Below are 22,078 nucleotides of genomic sequence, written 5' to 3' on the forward strand. Positions count from 1 at the left end.
TATATATATATATATACAACAACTGGTAGCAAAGCTCTGAGGTTACTGGTGGTATCAGCTAAACGTGTCTGACCATCAGCCGTTGTATTGGGAAACGGCGGGAGTAGTTCCTACTGCTTCTCCTAAGGAGCCATGAAGACAAAATACAAGTTGGGTTTATTAGAAAGACTGCTTAGTTTCGATAATAATAATACCAATATCATCGCAATCTTCGAAAAAATAACGGAGATATTAAAGAAAACGTGTGAAGCCGTCGCGACCCCCTAGCCAATTTCCCGGAACTTTTCTATGACGTCACGGAACCTTGTTCGTGCGATTGGCGGCTGCCTAACTGACCTGTCGCGACGACATGACTGGACGTCTGTAATGAGACCTCGGCTTGTAATGAGACCTGTAATGAGACCTGACCGCATCACTTGAATGCTAACGTTGAGTTAACTCACTTCAAATTATGTTTTATTTGTTGGCCCGTGTGACGTCATTCTTGCTCTTAAAGGAGCCATGAAGAGAAAATGCAAGTTGGTTTTATTCGAAAGATTTCATGTTTTATAGTGCCCCCAGCGCTTGTCCGGATACAAACGGTGCTTTATTCACTGAGAAATTAAACAATTTAGGTTAAAATTTTGATTTTCCCGCTCAATCGTGCGTTTTCGTGGTCCCAAATGACATCACAGGAACCGACCGCTCTGCAGCCTAGAGTGCCTTCATTCACGCATCCGTCGTACAGGGTAGAGACACGTATACGCTGGCGCCGCCATTTTCGGTTGCTCGCTCGCCGCCGAAGCAAGTCATTGTGTCAAAACCGCGCTAAAATTATCGCCGCAACGCGGTTTACTGAAGAAGTTTGAATCATATTGTCTGTTTCGCGTTGCTAGGTCTCGTGGGAAACGAAAACCACAACGCGTTGAGCACGTTGACCCAATTGCGGCGGCACGGGACTGTTCAAAGGTTGTCTCCACCCTGTACAGCGGTGTTGGTTTGTTCCCGCATTTCTTTACGTTCCGTAACCTAGATGGCGCCACCATACCGTGGCAAGCGTTTGGTTTGTTTTTGCCCGCATTTAAACCTGGCTTGTTTTTGTTCTGGGAGAAAATATTCGTTCCCTGAAACAGTGCTCGCTCGACAAATGGGGTCACGTAAGACACCGTTGCTTGCGTCAATCGGCCAGTGTCGTCAGAGACAACCCCAAGCCCCGTAGTGCTGTGCAGCTAAACCAAGCATGCTGTGCGCAGTACGAACAGCAGAACGCATCAGTACTTCTATGTTTACATGTGCTTTCGTAACTTCCACTGTTTGTCCGATCATTCTTATTGCTTTGTAAAGAATGTGCCCTAAATTTAAGCGCAAATCGCTCGTTCGTCTAGTTTGTAAGCTCTACCTAATTTGCGTCTGCTTCTGCCAGCCTCCCCCAATCGCAGAGCTTAGCTCATGTGACATCACAGGTTCTGTTGCGGGAAATGAGCTGGTGGGTCGCATGACCATTCCCGTTTTTCCTAATTATGTAGCTTATTTGAGCGAAGTTTACGTTAAAAGTGGTGTCAGTATGATTCTAACGAGACAATCTTTTGAATGAACCAAACTTGTGTTTTCTCTTCATGGCTCCTTTAACACGTCACTGTGGTGCAAAATTTGAAAGTTTTTAAATACTTGCTTTTTTTTTCGTTAAAAAAAACATCTTTTGTGGCTGTAATGGAGCTGAGTGAGATACTGAATCCTAGTTCTTTCAAATTAAACGAAGTTGTATTTTCTCTTCATAGCTCCTTTAAAGCAGCAGCACTTCTCTTGCTGAAAATGCCTCGAATGACTTTGTAAGTGGCAGCACTCAACAATATGTCACACGATCTCTTGTGTCATGTAAAAATTGGAGGGAAACGAGAGAGAAAGAACAGCTCGAATTATTTATTTCTGAACGATGGAAGCATCGCTTGCTGTTGAACAAAATAGTGCGATCTTTCAGTTAAAAGAAAATGTCGCCAAGCCTTTAAAGTCTCTCTGAAGGGCAAGAAAGACAAAATACCAATTCATTTCATTTGACAGAAGTTGACTCTGGCAACTCGTGCAATGATTCCAGCCCCAAAAGACCAAAAGAAGAAAATACAGAAAAACATTCAAATTTAGCACTACATGGCGTCAGAAGTGACATAACAGGGGCAATACCGAAAACATAATTGTGCTAAATGCCCGGTACTGCAGCACTCAAGCGGTGCGGTCAAATGAAACTAGAGGCACCACTACCGCTGTAGCATCGTGTTTCTTGGTCAGCGACTGCCAACTGCACAAACAAGTCCCCACGACGTCACAAGTATACCTGGCAAGATAGTGGCTGGTGGTTAACACTGCTTGATCTGTTTTCCATATTATGTAGCTCAGTTGTTGGAAGTTTGTGTTAAAATTGGCACTTTTGTTATCGGGCCGCTGCAGTCTTTTTGATCGCACCAAACTTGCATTTTGTCTATCACGGCCAGGTTTAACCATACACTAAGTCAGGCTCCGCTCCAACCGGGTTACATTCAGGATGCTTTTTAATTGAACAAGCTTCCATTGCTGATAGCCTATACTGAAACAAGTCACAGGGCGAAACTTGCGACCAGCAGAGGCAGCACAAGCTTGGCTACAAGAAAAGAATCGCGCGTCACAGGATTTTCAGGTTGTCACTGCTCTGTGCTTACTTGTACATGGCCTCCACGGAGTCAACGCAAAGCCTCAACGAGTGCAGCAGATTTTGCTGGTTTAGCAATATTTCTTTCTGTTTCTATTTGTGCAACAAATTCTGCCCACTGAGGCTTCAATGAGAGTGACTCGAGAATTAATTTGTTTGCCACTCGTCCGTCACTGTCACATAAAACCCTTATTTCGTGGCTTTTGTGCAAGACAAAAAGTGTTTCACGCACTCGCTTTGACCAAATACTGACAGAATCGTCACAAACGCTGCCCAAAGGTGCTCAATATATGCTCATTCCCAAGCTCAAAATGTAAGGCGTTGGAGATAATGCGTGGCTGTGGCGCCCTCTAGTGGGTGACAATTTTTTCTTTGCAAGAAGCTTACTCTGCCCATGAAGGTTTGTAAATTTTTTGCTAACGCCTTACTGTTGGTCAATTTCATCTCGAGCTGCCAAAGGCTAGCCTTTTCTGGTTGGCCCAGTTAAGAGATTGCCCTAGCTAGGTGGTCAAGCGCAGCGTCACTAAATAAAGGCTTATTTAGTGACACTAGTCAAGCCTGCACCACTATTTTTTTTATGAAGCTATGCAGCTTTCCTTTATAGCTGTGCATGGCTACACTTTATACAGTGATTATTCCTTTCTGCAAAAAAGTTTGCTCCCCCCAGGAGAGACACTTTGCAGAATTATTTAATTAACAATGCAATTTAGTTTAACGTTTGCATATGACGGGGGCAATGAACATGCCTCTCTCCTTGTAGCCGGTGTTGTGCTTCTGTCAGTGTTTCGCTGTTGTGTTCCTTTAACACGGAAAGGTTGCTAAGTACCTTCAGGCATTGAAGTAATGCTGCAAGTGGCTGTAAATTACCTTATCACATTGTGGTCCAGAATGTGTAGGCCATGCTCTCGAGTGTTCTCAGCCAATTCACATAAGTTGATTTGCAATGCCTTGCAGTCACCATTAGTTTCTGCACCCGCATCACCAAATAGATACTTAAAAAAAAAAAGAGATAAAGGCTTAGCTGAATTTCAGGCAAGGTTTTGAGCCCAGGATGAAAAGAAAAACAATTTCAAATTTTAAATATTGTTCAGGCACTGCAAACCAGGAATACGGTAAGTTACTTCCTCTAAGACACTGGCAAAAATGTCACTTCGAAAGCCCTCGAAGCTGAACAAGAATTATTGGCTCATGTAAGCATTCCAAGCGGTCAAGTGGCTCTTCATCAGGGAGGGGTTCGCAGCTACTCTGAACCCGCAGCGGTGGCTCAGTGGCTCAGGTATTGTGCTGGTTCTATCCCAGCCGCGGTGGCTACTGTTCAGATGGAGGTAAAAAGTGAAAACAGCCGTGTGTAGAGATTTCAATGCATGTGAAAGATCCCCAGGTTGTCAAAATTAATCCGGAGCCCTCCACTACGGTGCGCGCCTTAAAGGCTATGTGTAGCTTTGGCGTGTAAAGCCCCAAAATCAATCAATAAAATCAACCAGAAAGCACACATTTAAAACTGCACTGCCAAACTTCACGCTAAATACGACTGTGAGCTTGAAATGCCACCGAATTATGCACATACTGTGGTTCAATCAAAATCGATGCCCCTGCTTGTGGTGATTTTTTTGCTTCGGGGATTCAACAGGCTCATGCCTTCCTTGTCGACGGGTGCCGCCTCCTTGCTCGACTTGGTCCTTTTAGGTGGGAAGACGGCGACACTTTCGTCATCTGTTGCGTCAACGAGCGTCTTGAGGTCACCGGCCTCAGCTACGGCAACCAACAGATCCAAGCGCTGCAACACCGCGCTGCCGCCCGAGGATTTTTTGAATTTCAGCTCGTATGTCTTGCCGGGGGGCACCAGCACGATAGACAGGTCGTCGTCCACACCGTCGCAAGTCTCCAGACGACAGTTGCTGACACGCTTCCTGCAAACAATGTTACCGCTTGGTTCGCTCCTCTTTGCACATCTGCGCAATTCTTATTATAAGCTGCGTGCAGAGTTCCGTCTGGACGGAACTCAAAAGTGAGAAGCGTCTACGAGTTCCATCTAGACGGCATGGCAGCAATCACTAAAGTTCGTGCATCCAGAGGGAAAGCTAACCTCACGTCCTCTTCACAACTTGTGGTTTTGATTTTCACCCAACTGGCCAAACTGCTTCCACTCACTGACTATCCTCAGTCACTGTTTGTTATTAATTACAATTAAAATTAAAGACGATCAGACATAACGCTAGCTCAATCCAGAGGGAACTCCATACCGGTACTTCGCGGTGAGCATCTTTCCCAATTTTCACCCAACTGGCCTGACCGCTACCACTCACCTACTCACTCACAGAGTCGCTGTCACTTAATCATTACAGCACGTAACAGTGGCTGTGGTTTGACAGGGAGGTAACGGTTTGGCCAGTTGGGTAAAAATCAAGACAGGCTGCTCTCACTACTGAGCTGTAAAGAGAGTTGGGTATAGAGTGAAAAATAAAAAAAAAAGTGAAAGTGAGGAAGGTTGAAACCCGCCGACATAACCGCAGGCAAAGACGTATCTATTACGCCAAAGCCCATAGTGGCAGTGCCGCCTGATCATCAGTATTTTGCAGTTTTCCCTCCATCTCGACGGGACTCCAGATGCTTACCAATTTTTCTTCTATCTGGACAGAACGCTAAAAAATTTTTTATCATTTCACCGAAAATGCGTTTTTCCCCTCTCACTGAAACCCTGCGCAGAGATGATGCTGATAAGGCCAATTCTATCAGCGAAGTGGTGCCCGTATGTGTACAATTATTGCCGCAGGGGCGACTATTAGTCTCCATTGAGGGAAATTTATGCCACTCACGGTGACCACGGATTGCCAGTGGAGACCGCGGCCTGCAGCCTCAACGCAAAACTGGCAAAACCAACCGCGGATCTCGAGGCCAGAGTCAAAGCACCACGGAAAGTCTCGAACATACGCCTATCCTTCCCTAGTACCAGCAAAATTCCTATGTGATTACAAAGGCAGAGCTAAACGATTTGCCGTTCGCGCTTACATCAAATGCTTCACGTTCTCCTCGCGACGAGAGTTGAGAGATCCGCACGACTCTTCGTAGCTTGTTTCCGCCTTCCACACGTTGGTGCCGTCTGTTAATGAAAATTGCAGCTTGTAAAGTCTCGCGTCCGACGCCTCTACGAGCAAAACTAGGAAGAAGCGACCCTTGGAGTCGTCGAAAACCCTAAAGTGCTTCAAAAATCGGGACATCTCATGCAGTTCCTTCCGCGCTTTCAAATTACGCCAGTTTCGGGTCCGACCAGCCCGACTCGGAGGTAGTTAAATGATGATGATAGTTAAAAAATTGCCGCCAAGAAAAGTAAAAACATTTTTTTTATACATAATACCAACAAGTTGCAAATAAACTTTTTCAAGGTTTGTAAAGCTATAAAACGGCACACTACACGCGTCATACAAGAAATCGCCACAATTGCTTCGTCCCGTTCTTTTTGGTCCCGTTAACATCGTCTGCTACGCGCACTCGGCAGTTGTGCGTGGGACACCAACACCCGAGGAAATGAGTGCTCGGTACAAGCTGTGTTGGTACGATGGAATTGTGTACAAGTTTAAACTTGAATGGTAAGTTGTTGAAAATTTATATTCAAAGCTTCAAAAAGTGCATAGACCCCGCTTGCTGACCGAACATTACTTTCATTTGCTGGAACTGCAGGCCCCCGGAGAGCGCCGACATACTACATCACGAACAGGTAGCACTTTCCGCAGCAGCTTGCAACAAACTTAGTTTGTGATATCCTTCTTTTTATTCTGCGTGCAGGATATTATTAAGGCCGTCGTAGAAATGACCTGCAAGGGGGAGACTCCTCAGAAGTTGTCCAACGGAGAAATTGCTGTCACAATTCGTATCCTTTTCTTCGTGCATTTTTAAAATCGTTCGAACATGTTTGATATGCGTTATGCCTTCACGAATGCCATAAAGAACCATCAAAGTGGCCTATGAGCGGGCAGATTCTATTCAAAAAGGACGGCATCATGTACGAACTCTTTCCCCAGCAGTTCCACATGCGCGTTCAGAAAAAGGACGTCGCACCGATGCCTGCACGTGACATCCCTAATGCAAGCCACCACGAAGGTTATCAATTCTTCTACAGTGAAATTATCCGTCTCTTCCCCTAAGCGAGCAGACATTCACCACAATCTTTTCCCAACAGACACCTCATCTAGCGATGTTGCGACACCACCAAAAGAGCCCAGACGGTCACCGCGCAGGGAAAGACGTCAGATCCGCCTTCCCGCCCAATGGCGCCGAAAAACGCCTTCCTCGTCACGTGCCGTTGTGGCCAGAAGGTCAAGGCGGGATTTGGGGCGTCCACTGCCTTTCGTGGTGCAGAATAGCCTGCAGCAAGTGGTACGTACTGTACATGCACCTTTGCACCTCCTGCCAGGATGGAAGTACAACGGTTGTGAACTCTTCCAGATGCCCAACGACGGGTCTCGCAATCTCACCGTGGAACGGCACTACATCCCTGACACAATCTACAGAGCCCTTCATCAATTCATGAATGTTCCTGAGCAGGAGCAGGACGGCAGCAGCGCCATCATTTTCCTCCAGGACAACGTCTCATGGAGAGGCAACACTGCTCCGGCGGCCATCTTGTCTGACCGCAGTCTTGTTCCACTATCACGCAGTAACCATGGGCTACTTCGCACCATAAGAAGGTAAGGCGACAGTAACAACAGTTTAATAACTACGCACTGGTAGTCATAATTACCACCCCATCTGAGGGGACCTTTTGACTACAGGCAATCGAATAACATCTTTTGTATGGGATGTGTCATGAGAATACACCTGAAGTGATGTTTAAACACGGCAAGAATTAGATGTTATTGCAAAAAGTTATTTAAAGCTTTAATTATTTAGTGCATGGACTATGCAACGAGAGGGCCAAGTAAATCACACAAACACTGCTGAGTTAACGTCATGTGAAATTTTCTTTCTGGGAAACAGTTTATTATGCATTCATATGGCATCTACATACCGGTACTCACAACACTGATACAAAAATGTTCACCCATCAGAATTCAAAATAATACTATGCAATATAAAAATAGATACAATCTGAACATTAATAACCACTGTCTACGTCGACCCTACTGTAAAGCACAGACAAAAGGTTCACATTTGCATGTACAATATAAAACATCAAAACATAAAATCTACAGCCAAAAACGGTTTGACATCTTCTAAAGGTGAGGTAAGATGGTAAACAAGGTCAATCTTTGGGTGGAACATGAACCATTTATACTCCACAGGGCGGTGTTCAGAAAAGCAAACGTAGCATTTGAAGCAAGGTAAAATACTTTTTTTTAAATTACTAACTAGCGTGAGCGAAAGCAGTCCAGCACTAAAACGCCACATTGTATAACACAGCATTAGGGATCCATAGACAACAGAGGGGCATATTCCTTCTAGATTCTGCCCCTCTCTGAAAGTTGTGCATAATTTCACAATATGAATATCAGCCTTCTTTGAGTTGAGTTTTACATGTTAGGCAAAGTTTATAGAAGTGGGATGAACATTGAGCAAGTCACTTTCAGCAGACTGCTACTTATGACCGCACTAGATTTTATTAGCTTCTCCCGACAAACCTCATTTTTGGGTGCCACATTACTGAAAAAAAAAATAAGGGGAGAGTAATGTTCTTTTCCCCTTCGAAATCTTCCAACAAAGAAGTGATTGAGAACTAGAGGACAGAGAAGCAAGCGTAGGGCAATTTCACTCCAATGCTTGCCCCATCCTTGTAACAAAGGTTCAGGTAGATGAGGTCTCAACAAAACATAGTACGTCAGCAGTGAAAGTAGGGGTTGTGTATCAGTAGGGGTGGGGTCACTCCACTCCCAATAAGGACAAGGCTTTAGGAGCGCACCACGCAACAATTACGAACATACTCTTGGTTCTACTTCAGGTTCTCATATCAACCCCGTTTCCACAGGTCACCGATGACATTTGGGTATGCCGTCTCTTTTGCTTTGATTCTAGGAATTCGCCACACCTGCCTTACACATCGCTCCAACTCCAATGGCATCAGTTTCTTATGCTTTTGTTTCCGTTCACAAGCGGCTTAACAAAGTGCGACCACAAGATTACCTTGCCTCTCGTAAAATGTTCTACAAGCAGTATGTCCTACTACATGTTAGATAATGTCCTCTCAATGGCCTTACGTACCAGCACCACAGAACCACATTTTAGGCAGCTGTACTTCCTTTCTTCTACAATATACGCTGCACAAAACCAGACAACCTTGAAATCACTGCAGCCCTGCAGTGGTAAGCAGGAGGCAAACACAGTTACAACATGTGCAAAAGAAAGATTCGATCACCCCACACTAGGTATACAGCTCAGACAGCGCCGAAGAAGTGCGCAGCAAAAACAGAAAATAACAATCAATTCTCGCAGCAGAGGCAAAGGAAAAGCTGCGTTAAAACACCAAATTTGCGCTTTCTCTCGCGAGCTCTTTTCTTAACCCCAGCGAACTAAACTTGCAGAGCCTGTTAAGTCGCACGTGCCTTGTAAGAAGGTTTATTGTGGCCTCTCTCTCTCTCTCTCTTCTCTTCTTCTAGGGGTGTGGCAGCCATGTTTGGCCAGATTGCAAAGTGGCTGTCATAAAGTGGCCGTCCCGAGAAAGAAAGTTTTTGAAAGATTAAAATGCACCTGGGTAGCACACCTTCGGGTAAGTTGGCATAAAAACAGCATGGCACGATAACACTAACCAGTTGCATGGTATTCACGATTTAGAGTGCTGAATTCAAATTCGGCGGTATACGTGCCGAAGCTGCACTTGGACCATGAGACGAACAGCAGTAGAGGGCTCCGGATTAATTTCGAACACCTGAGGATCTTTAACATGCACCAAAGTCCCAATGCATGGGCGTTTCGTTTTTTGGCTACCACTGAAAAACTGCCACCATGGAAGTGATCAACCCCTGTCTTTGGGCTTAGCAACACATGTTTTATTCGCTGAGCCACTGCATCTGCTAGGGGGGGGTCTATAGAGCTGAGATTGCGCCTGGACTACAAGGTGCAGCATAACAAGAAGGCTTCGGATTACATTTACTTTTCTTATTTTTTTTTTGCCTTAATCAGGAAAACAATCCACATTGCTCAGATGTGGACGAGTAACCTGAAGTGTACAATGGCTTAGCCAGTGGACACGCTAAATGGCATTAAAAAAGTAAGACAGACAGCTGCTAAAAATGGCACAATGCTGTGAACTTCAGGCCCTAGACACCCAAGAACAGACTGAGTAAAGCCGTGCTTTTTAAAGCAAGCATCAAGCTATTGAAAAGAAATCGTGAACTAGCACTCCAATTAACTTCAATCAGCCTCGTGAGGTAGGTGCACCAGCCAGCGTTACAGCACGAAGCTCGCTTACATGAAACATTGTGGGCAAGAAAAATCTGAATAAATTACAAAACATACAGCACTCGAAAAACACACTCGCATGCACAAAGCATTGCTGCTGGCAATAAGAAAGGGAATGAGAACTTGACATTCAACACACTGATAAGACATTAGAGAGAGGGCAAATCTCTCTCAGTTGTGGTGCCCACACAGCCCAACAGCTAATCAGCAATCTGGCTCCTAGGAGACCAAATCACTGATGTCACTTCCACTACACTGTCTGCAGTGCATGACAAACGAACGGTTCACAGCGCGTTGCTTTGCGCCTCCAAGGCTTCAACAACTGGAGTTATCTTACACAAAGCTTGAACCAAAAGGGGAAAAAAACAAATCCAAGGACACTTACACACTCTTTATATGTTTTGAATGCAAAAGCATTAATGTCCAATTAAACGCCGCAGACTGCTCCTTAGAACGGGCATGCTGACATCTCAGCCAATGGGAATCGGCTGCTAGCTTCTTACATCAGCTGCCATTTCCATCAGCCAACCTCCTTGAGTGGGTATGCGACGATTGTGGGTGGGTATGTTGACATTGCAGCCAAACGGGAATCGGTGGAATGATCGCGAGCTTCTGACAGCAGTCGTCATTCGCCGTCCAATCCACTTGAGTGGGTATGTTGTTGCGCCTATATTCAGCCTATAGCAGCTTAACACTGTGCCAAGCAACGTCGAGCTGTGTGTACCACTTGTACATATTTCCGAAGTCCAAGGTCACATTATGTTCACTCGGTCCAATTTTCGCCAGCCAGAGCTGAAGTGGTGTCGAGGGTGAGCACTTGACTCGCATTCCAAAGACCTAGGGCTCAATTCACATTAAATTTTCTTTTTATTTAACTCAATTACTTTATGTTAGTTCTCGTTAAGTGATCAGCCATTTTAGATTTAGGAACTTTCACTACTATAGACAGCAACGCTGGATGGTGGCTTTTGTGCTCAATGGACCATTTAGGATCAAAAAAAAAAAATCTAGGTGACAGTGTTTAAAATTAAAACAATTTTACAGCTGCGCTGCTCGTTACATATATGGATAACCACCTCCCGTTCAATCGACACTGATGGTGTACTTTAAGCACGAGATATTGATGGATGGATTGATTGTAGGGTTTTAACACGCCAACGCAACGCGGACGATGAGGCGCGCCGTAGTGGAGGGCTCCGGATTAATTTTGACCACCCAGGAATCTTTAACGTGCGCCGAAATCTCAATACACGGGCGTTTTTGCCTTTTGCCTCCATCAGAAAAGTGGCCGCCGCAGCCGGAAATCGAACCCGCATCCACGTGCTCAGCAGCACAACTGAGCCACCGCGGCGGGTCAATCATGAGATATGTCACTGGGCTTTGGTGCCACTCCGAACCTCTGAAACAGCCCCTCATCATTACACACAAAGAAAACAAAGCAAAGTTGGCATGTTTCGCGACTACCACAAAATGGGCCTCAATAGAAGGCTGAATTATATAAAAAGGAGGAAGCATCGCTTATAACGACCGGCAGGCAGAGAATAGCTTTGCAGAATGGCACCACCAAAGGAAGTGAAGAAAGAAAAAACACAAAAGTATGAATAGATATGGCATGAGGACCTAACACCAAGGCCGACAGACTTGGTCCGTCAGAGTCTTCTGGGTAAAAGATGCTGTGGGGAGCGTCTGGTCGGCGTCAGCGCACCCGCGACTTCACTGCTGCAGGCTCCAAGAACTGTCGTGGATGCCACGGTAGACCATTTTCAGGGCGTCCAGCCTCGGCATGGTGTTCTGTAAAAAGAGGCAGAAGAAATGTGTCGGGATTGTGGTTTCGCTGAAGATGAGACAACACCTCGTAGCCAACATTTTCTGGAGTACCAGGCAACTCAATTCGTTCTTGGCCCAGAAACAACCCTATGGTTTTTTTTCCAGGCTGCGGTCTTCTAGTTCCTTTTTGAGACACTTGTGAGGCAATACCTTACTATTCTTTTGTGTTTATGCCACCTTACATTACTTCTTTGCCCGCTCTTCCGGAAAAACTGTGCAGGAAATGAAGGGATGGTGTGGAAGGAGAAAAAAAAAAAAAACGGCTTCACGTAAAGCTGTGCTTTCATCTTTTTCAGGCTGGAAAAAGGACATTACCCAGATTTTTTGCCATCACTCTGTATTCGACAAGTGGCCCAGTTTTTTTTTTCTCCACATTCTTGTTTTTTTGTGTTGACGCCGAGATGCTTCGCAAATAAAGTTTGGGTGTTCTTAGCTAACAGAGAGCTGTGTTTGCAGTCACTTCTTTTGATAGCTGCGTTCACATCGTGGAACACCTATTAGCTGTTGTTGGAAGCGAATGTTTTGGCACCATAAGTGCCTCAAATGAGTGCACTTATGTGTTAGCTTACGCTGGCATTCCGTAGACCGCAGACCACGCGCTTCCTTAAACGGGCCATGAAGACGAAACACAAGAAAGACTGCTTTGTTGCCTTAACAATGATCCCAATTCCATCGCAAACTCTGAACTAACAACGGAGATATTAAGGCACACTGAAAACAATGTTCTTAGTGCTGGCCTGTATGACGTCACTCCACCCCATAACACATGGCTATATCGTGAAATTTGAAAGTTTTTCAGTGGTTCTCGCATTTCTTCACGTACAAAACGTCAATCGTGGCGGGAATGTGGGGCTTAGTGAGTTAACAAAGGCTACTTCTTTTGAACGAAATAATGTTGTATTTTCTCTATATGGCCCCATTAACATTAATGGACCGCAGAAGATGCTGAAACACCCACCTGAAACAAAGGCACCAGGCTGGGGACTTTCGAATCTACGTTGTGAAGTAGGATCACCAGGTAGAAGATGACACTATGCTGCAATGAAGAAGCAAGAAGGGGACGGTTACAAAACCGTATGGGGTACAGTGCTCAGCGATTGAAACGCGATACTCGGAGCACATGGGCTGTCTGTGCTTGTTGCGCCACTGGTGAGCGCTTGTGAAAGCGAGCTGACGCATTGTGGTTACGGTAAGGGTGAGAGCGTTCGTGACGCATGCTGACTGCATCCGGCAGACAGCCCTTCAATGTGTCGTTCTTGGCGGCGCCATAGGGGTGCTACATGCCATGACTTTACAATGCTGCGCCTGCGTCCCGCCGCGTGAAGCTGGGTGAGCTGGCACCGCGCGCGTTATGAAGAATTTGAATGTGCATTTATCACGATGTCTTATCGTGGCGCGCACGGCATGCAGGCGCAGCGTTTTGAAGCCATGGCATGTAGCACCCCTATGGCGCCGCCAAGAACCACACACTGAAGGGCTGTCTCCCGGATGCACTAAGCATGCGTCACGAACGCTCTCACCCTCATCGTATACCACAATGCGCCAGCTCACTTTCTCAAGCGCTCACCTGTGGCGCAACAAGCACCGGCAGCCACGCGCTCCGAGTATCGCGTTTCAATCGCTGAGCACTGTACATTTACGCCACTTTCGACAGACACACTTCGTGAAATACGACACCGTAAGTTCGAGATCACATAGGTGGACCCGGAAACGTAGCTCGCGAGGTACTTCAACGTAACTTTCCGCCTTTCGTAGGTCTTTCGTGTCGCAATAGTAAGAAAAAAGTACACACTACGAAGCTTGTTCAACAACGTTCCGCTCACGACGAGACGGAAGAGAGCTCGACTTTGCGCAAAAGGTTAGTTCGTACCATGGAGATGGCCTCCGAGATCACGACGTCTTCAATGTTTTCGCTGTTGATAAACCGCGACTCCTGCCTCCCGGTGACGAACGTCGTCGTGGTCTGCAGACCCAGGGACCTCATCACCAGGAGCGACTCTGCAGGTAAGGAACAGATAGCGGAAGTGTTCGGATGCACCCCTTTTCCCACTGTTAGGTACGCAGAACCTCAGGGCCGTACCTTCTTTCACGCGACTTCGGAGTTTCACAACCAACAGGACGCACAACACGATGAGGAAGCAGCCCAGAGTGTCCACCCCCTGTTAAAAGACAGCTCTCGTCACAGTTTCTTGGCAGTGCGGGCAGATACAGACTCACCCTGGTATGAAGCCCGCAGTGGAGAAAGCAGAAGAGGAAGACGGGCGTCAGCACGAGCCATCGCTTGGTGTTGAAGGCTCGGTGTCGGAATATGTATTCCTGGACTAAGTTCTTGCCGTAGCTGATGGCACTGAAGTCCAGGGGCTCGCCCCGGACGTTCTCGCAGGGGAGCTTCGAAGGCTGGGCGGCCTGCCCGTTACACGCTGCCTTCGGTTTGCTACTCCTAGTGCGAGTCATTTTCTCTCTCGGAATTAGCCACGAAAAATAAGCCGGTTACATGTTGGGGCGGTTAAGTAGCCAGAGGTCTTCTCTTTTTCTTCGCCCTCAAACGCAACAGGGAGCCGCCATGTTGACTGACTGATACGGTTTCAGGCGCCCCTTTTTCGTATTCGCACGAAGAAAACCGCCATTTAATCGTACCAGCCTTTGTTTTTTGTTTATTTAATTAAAAATACGCAAAATTGTACTAAAATGGCTACTAAATACTTTACACTATCTATATTATAGTAAAATTTGGTTTGAATGGTTTCGTGGCCTTGAACGCGTGGTACACGGCCTTGACGTGCCTGTACGCCTCAGCAGTGGGCCCTCAGCCAAGCTTCAACCAGTCAGTAAGACCAGTAAGACCTCTAGACGCGTGGTTAGTGTACACCCTTTAGGGGAGGGGGCTCTGTGACGAGCAGGAGGGCGTCCTTTAGATCTGTTCCTACCAACAGCATGGCCGAAACTCATCGTGGCGGTCACATACGTTGCCATGGCAACACACTGTTTGTACACAACGCATTCGTGTGCTGGAAGTGTCCTGCATCGGCATGTCCTCGGATGACGACGAATCGTCGTGGGTATTCGAGTCCCTCGTGGGCTACCTACGGGGTCCGGCATGGAACATTCCCATCATCACCTTCATCGAGCAGAAGTCGATCGGTAAGGCACAGCTCGTGACTATGCTGCTGTCACATAATTGAAAGATTAAGGCAGTGCCTATTACAGGGCAGCCGTGGTAAATGCCGTAGAAGATTTCTCACGGAAGTTTCCACAATAACCTAGCAGTCTTTTGTACAAAACGTAACCTAACGTGACTTAACCTAATACTAAACTAACCTACCCCAACCCTAACCTAACCCGCCCCAACTACCCCAAGAACAACAGAGTTTAAATGACGCGATAATTGGATAAACCCTACTGCGAAAACTTCCCTAAGAATTAAAAACCTTGTGAAGGAAGTGTGTCGAATACTGAAAACATAGAAAGAGTTGCCCTATTCCGTATTCGAACAAAAGTATTTGCAAGTCTCGAAACGAATGGGTTTTCACGGAATGTTTAAGCCAATGGTGATCCAGAGGGCGTGATTAGCCATTCACAGGCGACCTTTGTGAGAATTTTTGCTCACTTCTGCCATGTGAGTAGACTGCTGAAAATGAATTGCCTCTTCACAGTGTTCGAACCAGGGTGTGACAATGAAGAGTACCACAAGATTCACAACGAGTACAAAAACTTGGTGAGACAAATCTTCTGCCTTTTCCGGACGTGCAAGTCCTGTACGTTGGGACATTCTTTTTTTTTTTTTAATTGCAGGTAGATTTTATGTTGGGCAGCCACATGGAAGACATGGGTATAACGCCTGAGCAGTTCGAAAAAGTTTGCGGCAAGCCAAACAGAGGCATAGCGGCCAAATTTCATCAGGTACCTCAAGCTGTTGTCCTCACGAGATGCTTGTCGTCAACAACCAGATTTCTCTTTTCAGGGTCTTTTCGAGCAAGTCTGGGCGGCAGACGACTACGAGATTTTCAAGCGGATGATGACCCAGAAGAACATCGACCTCCAGCTCCAGGCACTGGAAATCATGGCGCAGCGTTACGGTCTCGTGCCGGATTCGTTCCAGGGTGAACCACAGGGTGTGATCGAAGACTCAGAAAAGGCCGACGAGAACAACAGCAAAGATGACGAAGAAGCTCTCATGGCCCATGTCATTAAGTATGACCCATGCCATTACTATCGTGGCTGTGTCATTAATTACGTGCGGCTTTATTCATTCTCTTGATAGCCAAAGAGCTAAAAATTGGCTACGTTCCTCATGTTTTCATGCCTTCGAGTTAATTGCTGGTTGCGTCAGTTTACCATGCAGTGACATTGCAAAGTGATTCACCTTGAAATAACAACAGCTCCTCCAATCCAATGTAGGAATTGCCCAGCCTGTGAAACCTGTACACAACCATTAGCAGTTGAAAGTAAGTTTGTAAGTTTTCTAAACGCTGTGTAAAAAACTGTGGCTGAGGTCATTATTTCCTTATCTGCACCACTATCTGTCAAACTATATTAAGGAATTGTGATAAATGCGCTGATGAGTTTTTGCGAGGCTGTTCTCACAACTGTGGAATAACCTCAACCTAACAGTTTGGCCATGTGTGCCGAAACTTGGCACATGTTTCTTAAAACACCCGAGTTCAGCAGCAGCATACTTGGTTCACTGGTTATGAAACAGTGAAGCGCCGTTAGAACAAACTCGCCCAGCTGTTGTTTTTGACTAAAAAGTTGTCATGTAGAACAACCAAGCCATCATTCCCAAACTTAGTTGCTACCAGTTAAACGGTACTACAACTCTCATACATAACATTTTTGCCTTTCCACTATGTAGTACAGCATAAATTTGCCTACTAGAATTAACATGAACTTCAGCAGTACTGTGCTTGGATCATTTGTTACAAACGAAAACTGGTTGTTGCCGGAAGTAGATACTCCTGGGCTGGCAACGGTTATTGCAATCTAGAGAGAACTTGCAACAGTAAAGTTGTTTACCGAACAGACACAAGCAGTTGAGTCGACATATCTCGTAAAGCTTCTTTAACAGTCGTGCCACACTTTATGCTATACAAGGTTCATATTTTTATTCCATAGCTTGCATTCCTCTTTTCAAATAGAGTGGATCAGTCATTATGCCACAGAGCCTTAATTCCTTTATTCTAAACTTGGCACATGGCAGTTCTGCAATGGCCAGTGATGACGAACTTTTTCTAGCTAACTTGGTGCCGACAAGCAGTGGGGCTGTTGTACATTGCTTGCAGGAAGTCGCTGGAAGAGGACACGACAGCCAAGGAGCGGGATACCATGGAGGAGAAGCTCATTGAGGAGGCCATCCAGGCCACTCTCCTGGAGAAGCAGCGGCTCGAAGCAGAAAAGACCAAGGAGAAGGAACTGCTCGACAAGGCATGTTGCTGAGCAAGGAGTGTGGGGTTGAGTCCGAGACGTCATTGGCTCTGTTTGCAGGCCCTCAAGATGTCCTTGGCAGAGTCATCGCCGGGTAAGAGTGAAAGCGAAGAGACGCAGCCCAAAGGAGAAATTTTGGCCAGCGAAGTTGAACGGGAACAGGGTCCGGCTGTCGTGGAGGTAATCAAATTTGCCTGTTAGTTCTGCACCCTCAAAACATTTTCAAAGAAGCCATGGGCGCTGCTTTAAAATAGCCATTTTTGCGCACAGGCCTCAAAATGTATTGGCAGAAAGGCGCTCTTTTTGGGTGCCAGCTATCAAGAATGTTTCTTTAGGAGCAGTGCTGTCGTGTCACAAAAACGGAAGAACGCTATTGCAGTCGCTGTGAAGATGTACTAATTGCACATTCACCAAACGCTAGTCAGCTGAATTATGCTTCCAGTAGAGAATATCTTTTGTGTGCAACAGTTCTATATCAGCTAGCCTAATGCAGTGACTGAAAGCAAAAAGGCAGTGCCCTGTTTGAAGTTCTGTCTGCAAAGATGGACTGACCCATCTTTGTTCTAGGCCCATGACCCATCTAGGACTGACCCATCTTTGTTCTAGGTATCAACCTATGATGCCAGAAAACCACAATGCCTGCCTCCGAAGCTTTTTGAATAAAGTAGGGTGAACTAAGTAGTCGCATGAAGGCTCGAGTGAGCACAACTACTAGACGCAACTACGAATAAAAGTTTGACAGATTTACTTCAATGTCCCCTTTTGCATTAAACAGCCATTGAGGGTATGCATGAGTATTCCAGATACACTGATTTATGGGATGTATCAAAGTTAAAATAAAATTTGGGTGTTTATTGGGCTAAAGCTACGCCTGTGATATGAGGTGTGCTGTAGTGGAGGGCCGCTCTGGATAAATTTCAGCTGCCTTAGTAGATTTTAATTTAATTCGCAGCGAATTACAGAGACACAAGCGTTTTTCATTCTTCACCTTTTCAGAACCACTTCCGTGGCTGGGATTGAAGCTGCATCCTTCTGTAACACGATTTCTTTGAAGTACTAGAGGCCGTTATGTGCACAGTCACGAATATATTTTTTTGTTTTCAGCCGTTGCATTCTGAAAACTCAATCCCAGTTGTGTAGGTAATAATACATTGAGGCTACCTGTGCCTCCAGCTCCTGCCTTCCTGCCTGCGAAATCCTTGTAGGAAATATGTCAATGAACCTTCAGCACATTTTAACCTTTTAACACATTTTTTGTCATCATGAGGTGAGACTGCACTAATCCAAACTTTGTTGATTCAAAAAAATTCGAAATTTGCTTTACATGAACAATTTCATTTTTTTTTGCTCCTTCTGTGTTTATTAACAAGATATCAGCGAAGTGTGAAAGTTGTTTCTGTTGTACTTGATGAGGTGGAAACGTGTATAAAGGACATTGTGGCAAAACAGACATCCACCAGCAAAAAAGTCGGACACCAATTGGTGCGAGATCTGCTAAAGGTACCTATATTGGAACCTCAAAACAGTCCTGCCTTTCACAAGTTAGAAGAACGTGTGGGTATGGGTGCAAAACAAAGCTAGGTAGTTTTTGGATGCGAGATTATTCATAGATGGGCATCCACTGTGATTGCAGACAGCACTCGGTTATGGAACACATTACGGCGTGAAGGTTGACAAAGACTCGGGAAGAACATGGACAAGCACTGTTCTTCGAAGAACGGACAAATGACGTAAACACTGCTCTTTACAAGTCCTCGTCAATTTTTGCGCTCTAATGTGTTGCACAGCCGAGTGCCAACTTTCCCAACAACACATGCTTCTGCAGAAACCAACCGTTCTGCGAGGAATGAGCGTGTGGATAATGTCAACTTTGCTGCCAAATTAAATCTTTCAAAATTAAAGTCTTCCTAGTGTGACGCACCCAATGGTGCAGACCGGGTGTAGTAGTGGTCTAAACGAGTGTGGTTTCCTCTCCCTCTGATGCCTGCGCACAGGATGAGGAGCTGGCGTGGCGGCAGCGGGCAACCGCGGAGGAGGTGAGCCGTCGCCAGGAGTACCTGCGCACCCAGCGCGACAAGCTGCTGGCCCTGAAGAGGGCCGAGCGCGAGAAGCAGCTGCACAGCACGCTAGAGCGCGAGGAGCCCCAGCGGCCGCGCTCCGCCAGGGCCGCCCGGGCCGCTCTTGGGGGCACTGTGCCGCTCGAGGCGCCCAACGCGGCCGACGACCAGGGGAACAACCTCGCCTTCCGCAAGTCCCTCGCCGCCCGCCTCAAGGCTGAGGTCATAGGTAGTGCGACCACCATCATAATTACCATCATAATCAACAGCCTACTTAGGTCCACTGCAGTACAAAGGCCTCTCCCATTGGCCTCCAACCACTCCTGTCCAGCGCTGCCTCCAAATTTCCCGATTTTGTCCCTCCATCGAGTAATGGGCCTCCCCATTCTTCTAGACCAGTCTCTCGGTATCCACTCTGTCACCCTGGTGGTCTACCAGTCCGTGACCAGAGTGCTTTGATATATAACACTTGCAAAACTCCACATTAGAATACGAGCCACGCGAGCACCCCTGCTTTATAGCAAATGAAGAGCAAGCATGTGGTTGAGGAACTTAGTAGATGAAAACCGAACTCGCTAAACATTTGCTTAATAACACAAAATAAATCTTGCTTCTCGAGCTGGGAAAAATTAAATTACGTAATGTTGTTATATTTCCAGTTTTTTTTTTTTTTTCACAGCATTCCAGCTATATTAGACCTCTTTTCTAGGTAATGCAAGCACGCGTGTATTGGCCCGATGTTTCTAGGGCTGCTACGTGCCGGTTCGAGCCGCTAGTGCCAGCGTGACGGTAGGCCTAACGTTACATTTTGAGCTGTGCCGTTGTCAGCCAGCGCCCGCACCTTGACGTAGACAGTTTTTATGTTGCTCAGCAAATGTCCTTGTCTACTGTGTCATCCGTTTTTTCTGCGCTTAAGATGAACGTTATGGAATACCAACTAGCCCGAACGCAAGCCCTTCTTTAGGGGAAGCCTGGATATGAGCTCAGCTGGTGAGGAGGTTGATGGATGGAAGCGTGCGATACCAATTGGTTGACATTGGTCACGGAAGGTTCCGTTTACGAGCCAGTTATTGGCAGTACTATCGTGTCGTCCTACTAGTTTCGGCATGTGTACAGGCTTGGACAAATAAGATGCGAACACAAAAGCAGGAACGAGAACACACAAAATCAAATATGAATTGTGGAGGCCAAACGGCCTGCTAGCAGTATAGTATTTGAAAAACCACATTGCCCAACTATGGTACTGTAATAAAGCCATGCGACAAAGTCGACTAGCAAGGAAAGAAATAGCACTATTGGTGTGTGTTCTGGTTCATATTTTTGTGACCAAGTTTCATTCGCCCATTGCTGCATACGGCAAGTACTAAGTTAACCAGTGAATGAAAGTTTGACATCCACTTATATGCAGCCAATGGCTACATTTCTGGTTCATACTCCACCTTGGGGATTTCTCCTAAACCTGGTCGATTTAAGTTAACCAGTGGCGATTGCCAGAAGGCAAGCCAGCCTAGTTGCAAATGATTCACATTTAAGCTTGCGCTGAACAAACAGGAACACAGGGGGAAAAAAAAAAAAAAACACATATGAGCACACTAATCAGTCCCTAGAGCATGCCTATCCGTGCGCTTCATTTCCCAGTTTGTTCGGTGGAAGGTTCAGCAAGAAATGCCTGGCTGATTAGACCACATAGGCTGATGAGATAGGCTGTTCCACGGGAGCAATGCAATTGCCTAGAGATTGTCTCCTTTTTTTGTGTGTGCTTGCAGAAATGGCATGCTTGTTTCAACTATCAGAGTGCCAGTTACAAATGACTACTGCACGCAAAAATATATCGTCTATTTAACTTTTCTTGCTTTAACATAACACTGCGGAACAGGCAAAATAGCTTTTCATGCCGCATTTATTGCGTTTACACAAAATGTGCTGCTCCCTCAGGTATTTGAATTTACTGTGGGGTTTAAGTTAGGAATTTTTGGTGTATATGGCTGGAAGTGATATGTACGTGCGCAGTGGACTAGAATGAAAGCATTGTGAACTTGAGAAATGAAAAAAAGAGCATTTTTTTTGTTACTAAATGATTAGAGTTATAGTAGTTCTCTCAATTGTGCACTACCTGAATGCTGGTCTCTGAAATGAGAACTCCGATTATACGGGTAGCATGTATAGTACAGCATAAAAACAAAAAAATTTAGAATTTTTGCTGCTGGCTTCTACTCCAGCATTTAACCATGCAGTCCTTGATCACAGCGCCAGTCGATACAACAAACAAGTTGAAACCACGTGCATCTTTTCAGATTCATAGTGCTCGATGTCCTGCCCTTTGTCCTGTGATAACCGCGAAGAGGAAAGCAGCAGCTCTGTTGCGCTTGGAAGCTTCAGCAACGCCTACGTGTGAGTGTTTTAAGATACAGCATTGCTGATGGAAAACGTTACGTACAAACTCCCCGTCTCCCTTGCAGAGCACCAGCACAGAAGACTGCAGTTTGCACTCCAGTGACGAACCACGGTATTGCTGGAAATTGTTCCGAGCTTATATGGCAAAGCTAAGCTATATGATAGAGGCTTAATAAATGTTGCAAATGTCCCAGGTCGCACTGTCATTTGTGCACTCCCCACCCAGCAAGACCGCATGTTGATGGCGAACATTTTTTTCTACAGTTTATAGTTCAGTTCTATATGAACATTGTTTTTTATGTTATAAGTTCGGTTCCATAGGAAAGTTTTG

General features: G+C 45.9%; 4 protein-coding genes across 4 annotated transcripts; 2 read left to right on the forward strand and 2 right to left on the reverse strand.

The window, feature by feature from the left end:
- Positions 1-4,135: 4,135 nt before the first annotated feature.
- LOC144149990 (uncharacterized) lies at positions 4,136-5,935 on the reverse strand. The gene is made up of 2 exons (XM_077681754.1): positions 5,669-5,935; positions 4,136-4,569 (listed from the first exon to the last, which is right to left on the reverse strand). The coding sequence occupies exons 1-2, from the start codon at positions 5,875-5,877 to the stop codon at positions 4,233-4,235; spliced, it is 546 nt and encodes a 181-aa protein (XP_077537880.1). The 5' UTR covers positions 5,878-5,935; the 3' UTR covers positions 4,136-4,232.
- A 167-nt stretch (positions 5,936-6,102) lies between these two features.
- LOC144150249 (uncharacterized) lies at positions 6,103-9,357 on the forward strand. Its single transcript, XM_077682104.1, has 7 exons — positions 6,103-6,246; positions 6,338-6,374; positions 6,443-6,527; positions 6,605-6,757; positions 6,837-7,033; positions 7,103-7,344; positions 9,247-9,357. Exons 1-7 carry the CDS (start codon positions 6,185-6,187, stop codon positions 9,290-9,292), a joined length of 822 nt encoding a protein of 273 aa, XP_077538230.1. The 5' UTR covers positions 6,103-6,184; the 3' UTR covers positions 9,293-9,357.
- On the reverse strand, positions 7,599-14,473 carry Pig-h (Phosphatidylinositol glycan anchor biosynthesis class H). The gene is made up of 5 exons (XM_077682105.1): positions 14,093-14,473; positions 13,956-14,034; positions 13,746-13,873; positions 12,834-12,911; positions 7,599-11,839 (listed from the first exon to the last, which is right to left on the reverse strand). Exons 1-5 carry the CDS (start codon positions 14,327-14,329, stop codon positions 11,762-11,764), a joined length of 600 nt encoding a protein of 199 aa, XP_077538231.1. The 5' UTR covers positions 14,330-14,473; the 3' UTR covers positions 7,599-11,761.
- Positions 14,474-14,629: 156 nt separating this feature from the next.
- Positions 14,630-21,935, forward strand: LOC144150248 (uncharacterized). Its single transcript, XM_077682103.1, has 9 exons — positions 14,630-15,016; positions 15,529-15,590; positions 15,668-15,775; positions 15,837-16,066; positions 17,155-17,296; positions 17,357-17,476; positions 19,291-19,582; positions 21,648-21,744; positions 21,813-21,935. Exons 1-8 carry the CDS (start codon positions 14,905-14,907, stop codon positions 21,653-21,655), a joined length of 1,074 nt encoding a protein of 357 aa, XP_077538229.1. The 5' UTR covers positions 14,630-14,904; the 3' UTR covers positions 21,656-21,744; positions 21,813-21,935.
- The last annotated feature ends 143 nt before the right edge of the window (positions 21,936-22,078 follow it).

This window comes from Haemaphysalis longicornis, unplaced genomic scaffold (genome assembly GCF_048455015.1).
Source record: "Haemaphysalis longicornis isolate Haplotype H1 unplaced genomic scaffold, Haemaphysalis longicornis Haplotype H1 scaffold_8, whole genome shotgun sequence".
NCBI classification, from domain to species: domain Eukaryota; kingdom Metazoa; phylum Arthropoda; class Arachnida; order Ixodida; family Ixodidae; genus Haemaphysalis; species Haemaphysalis longicornis.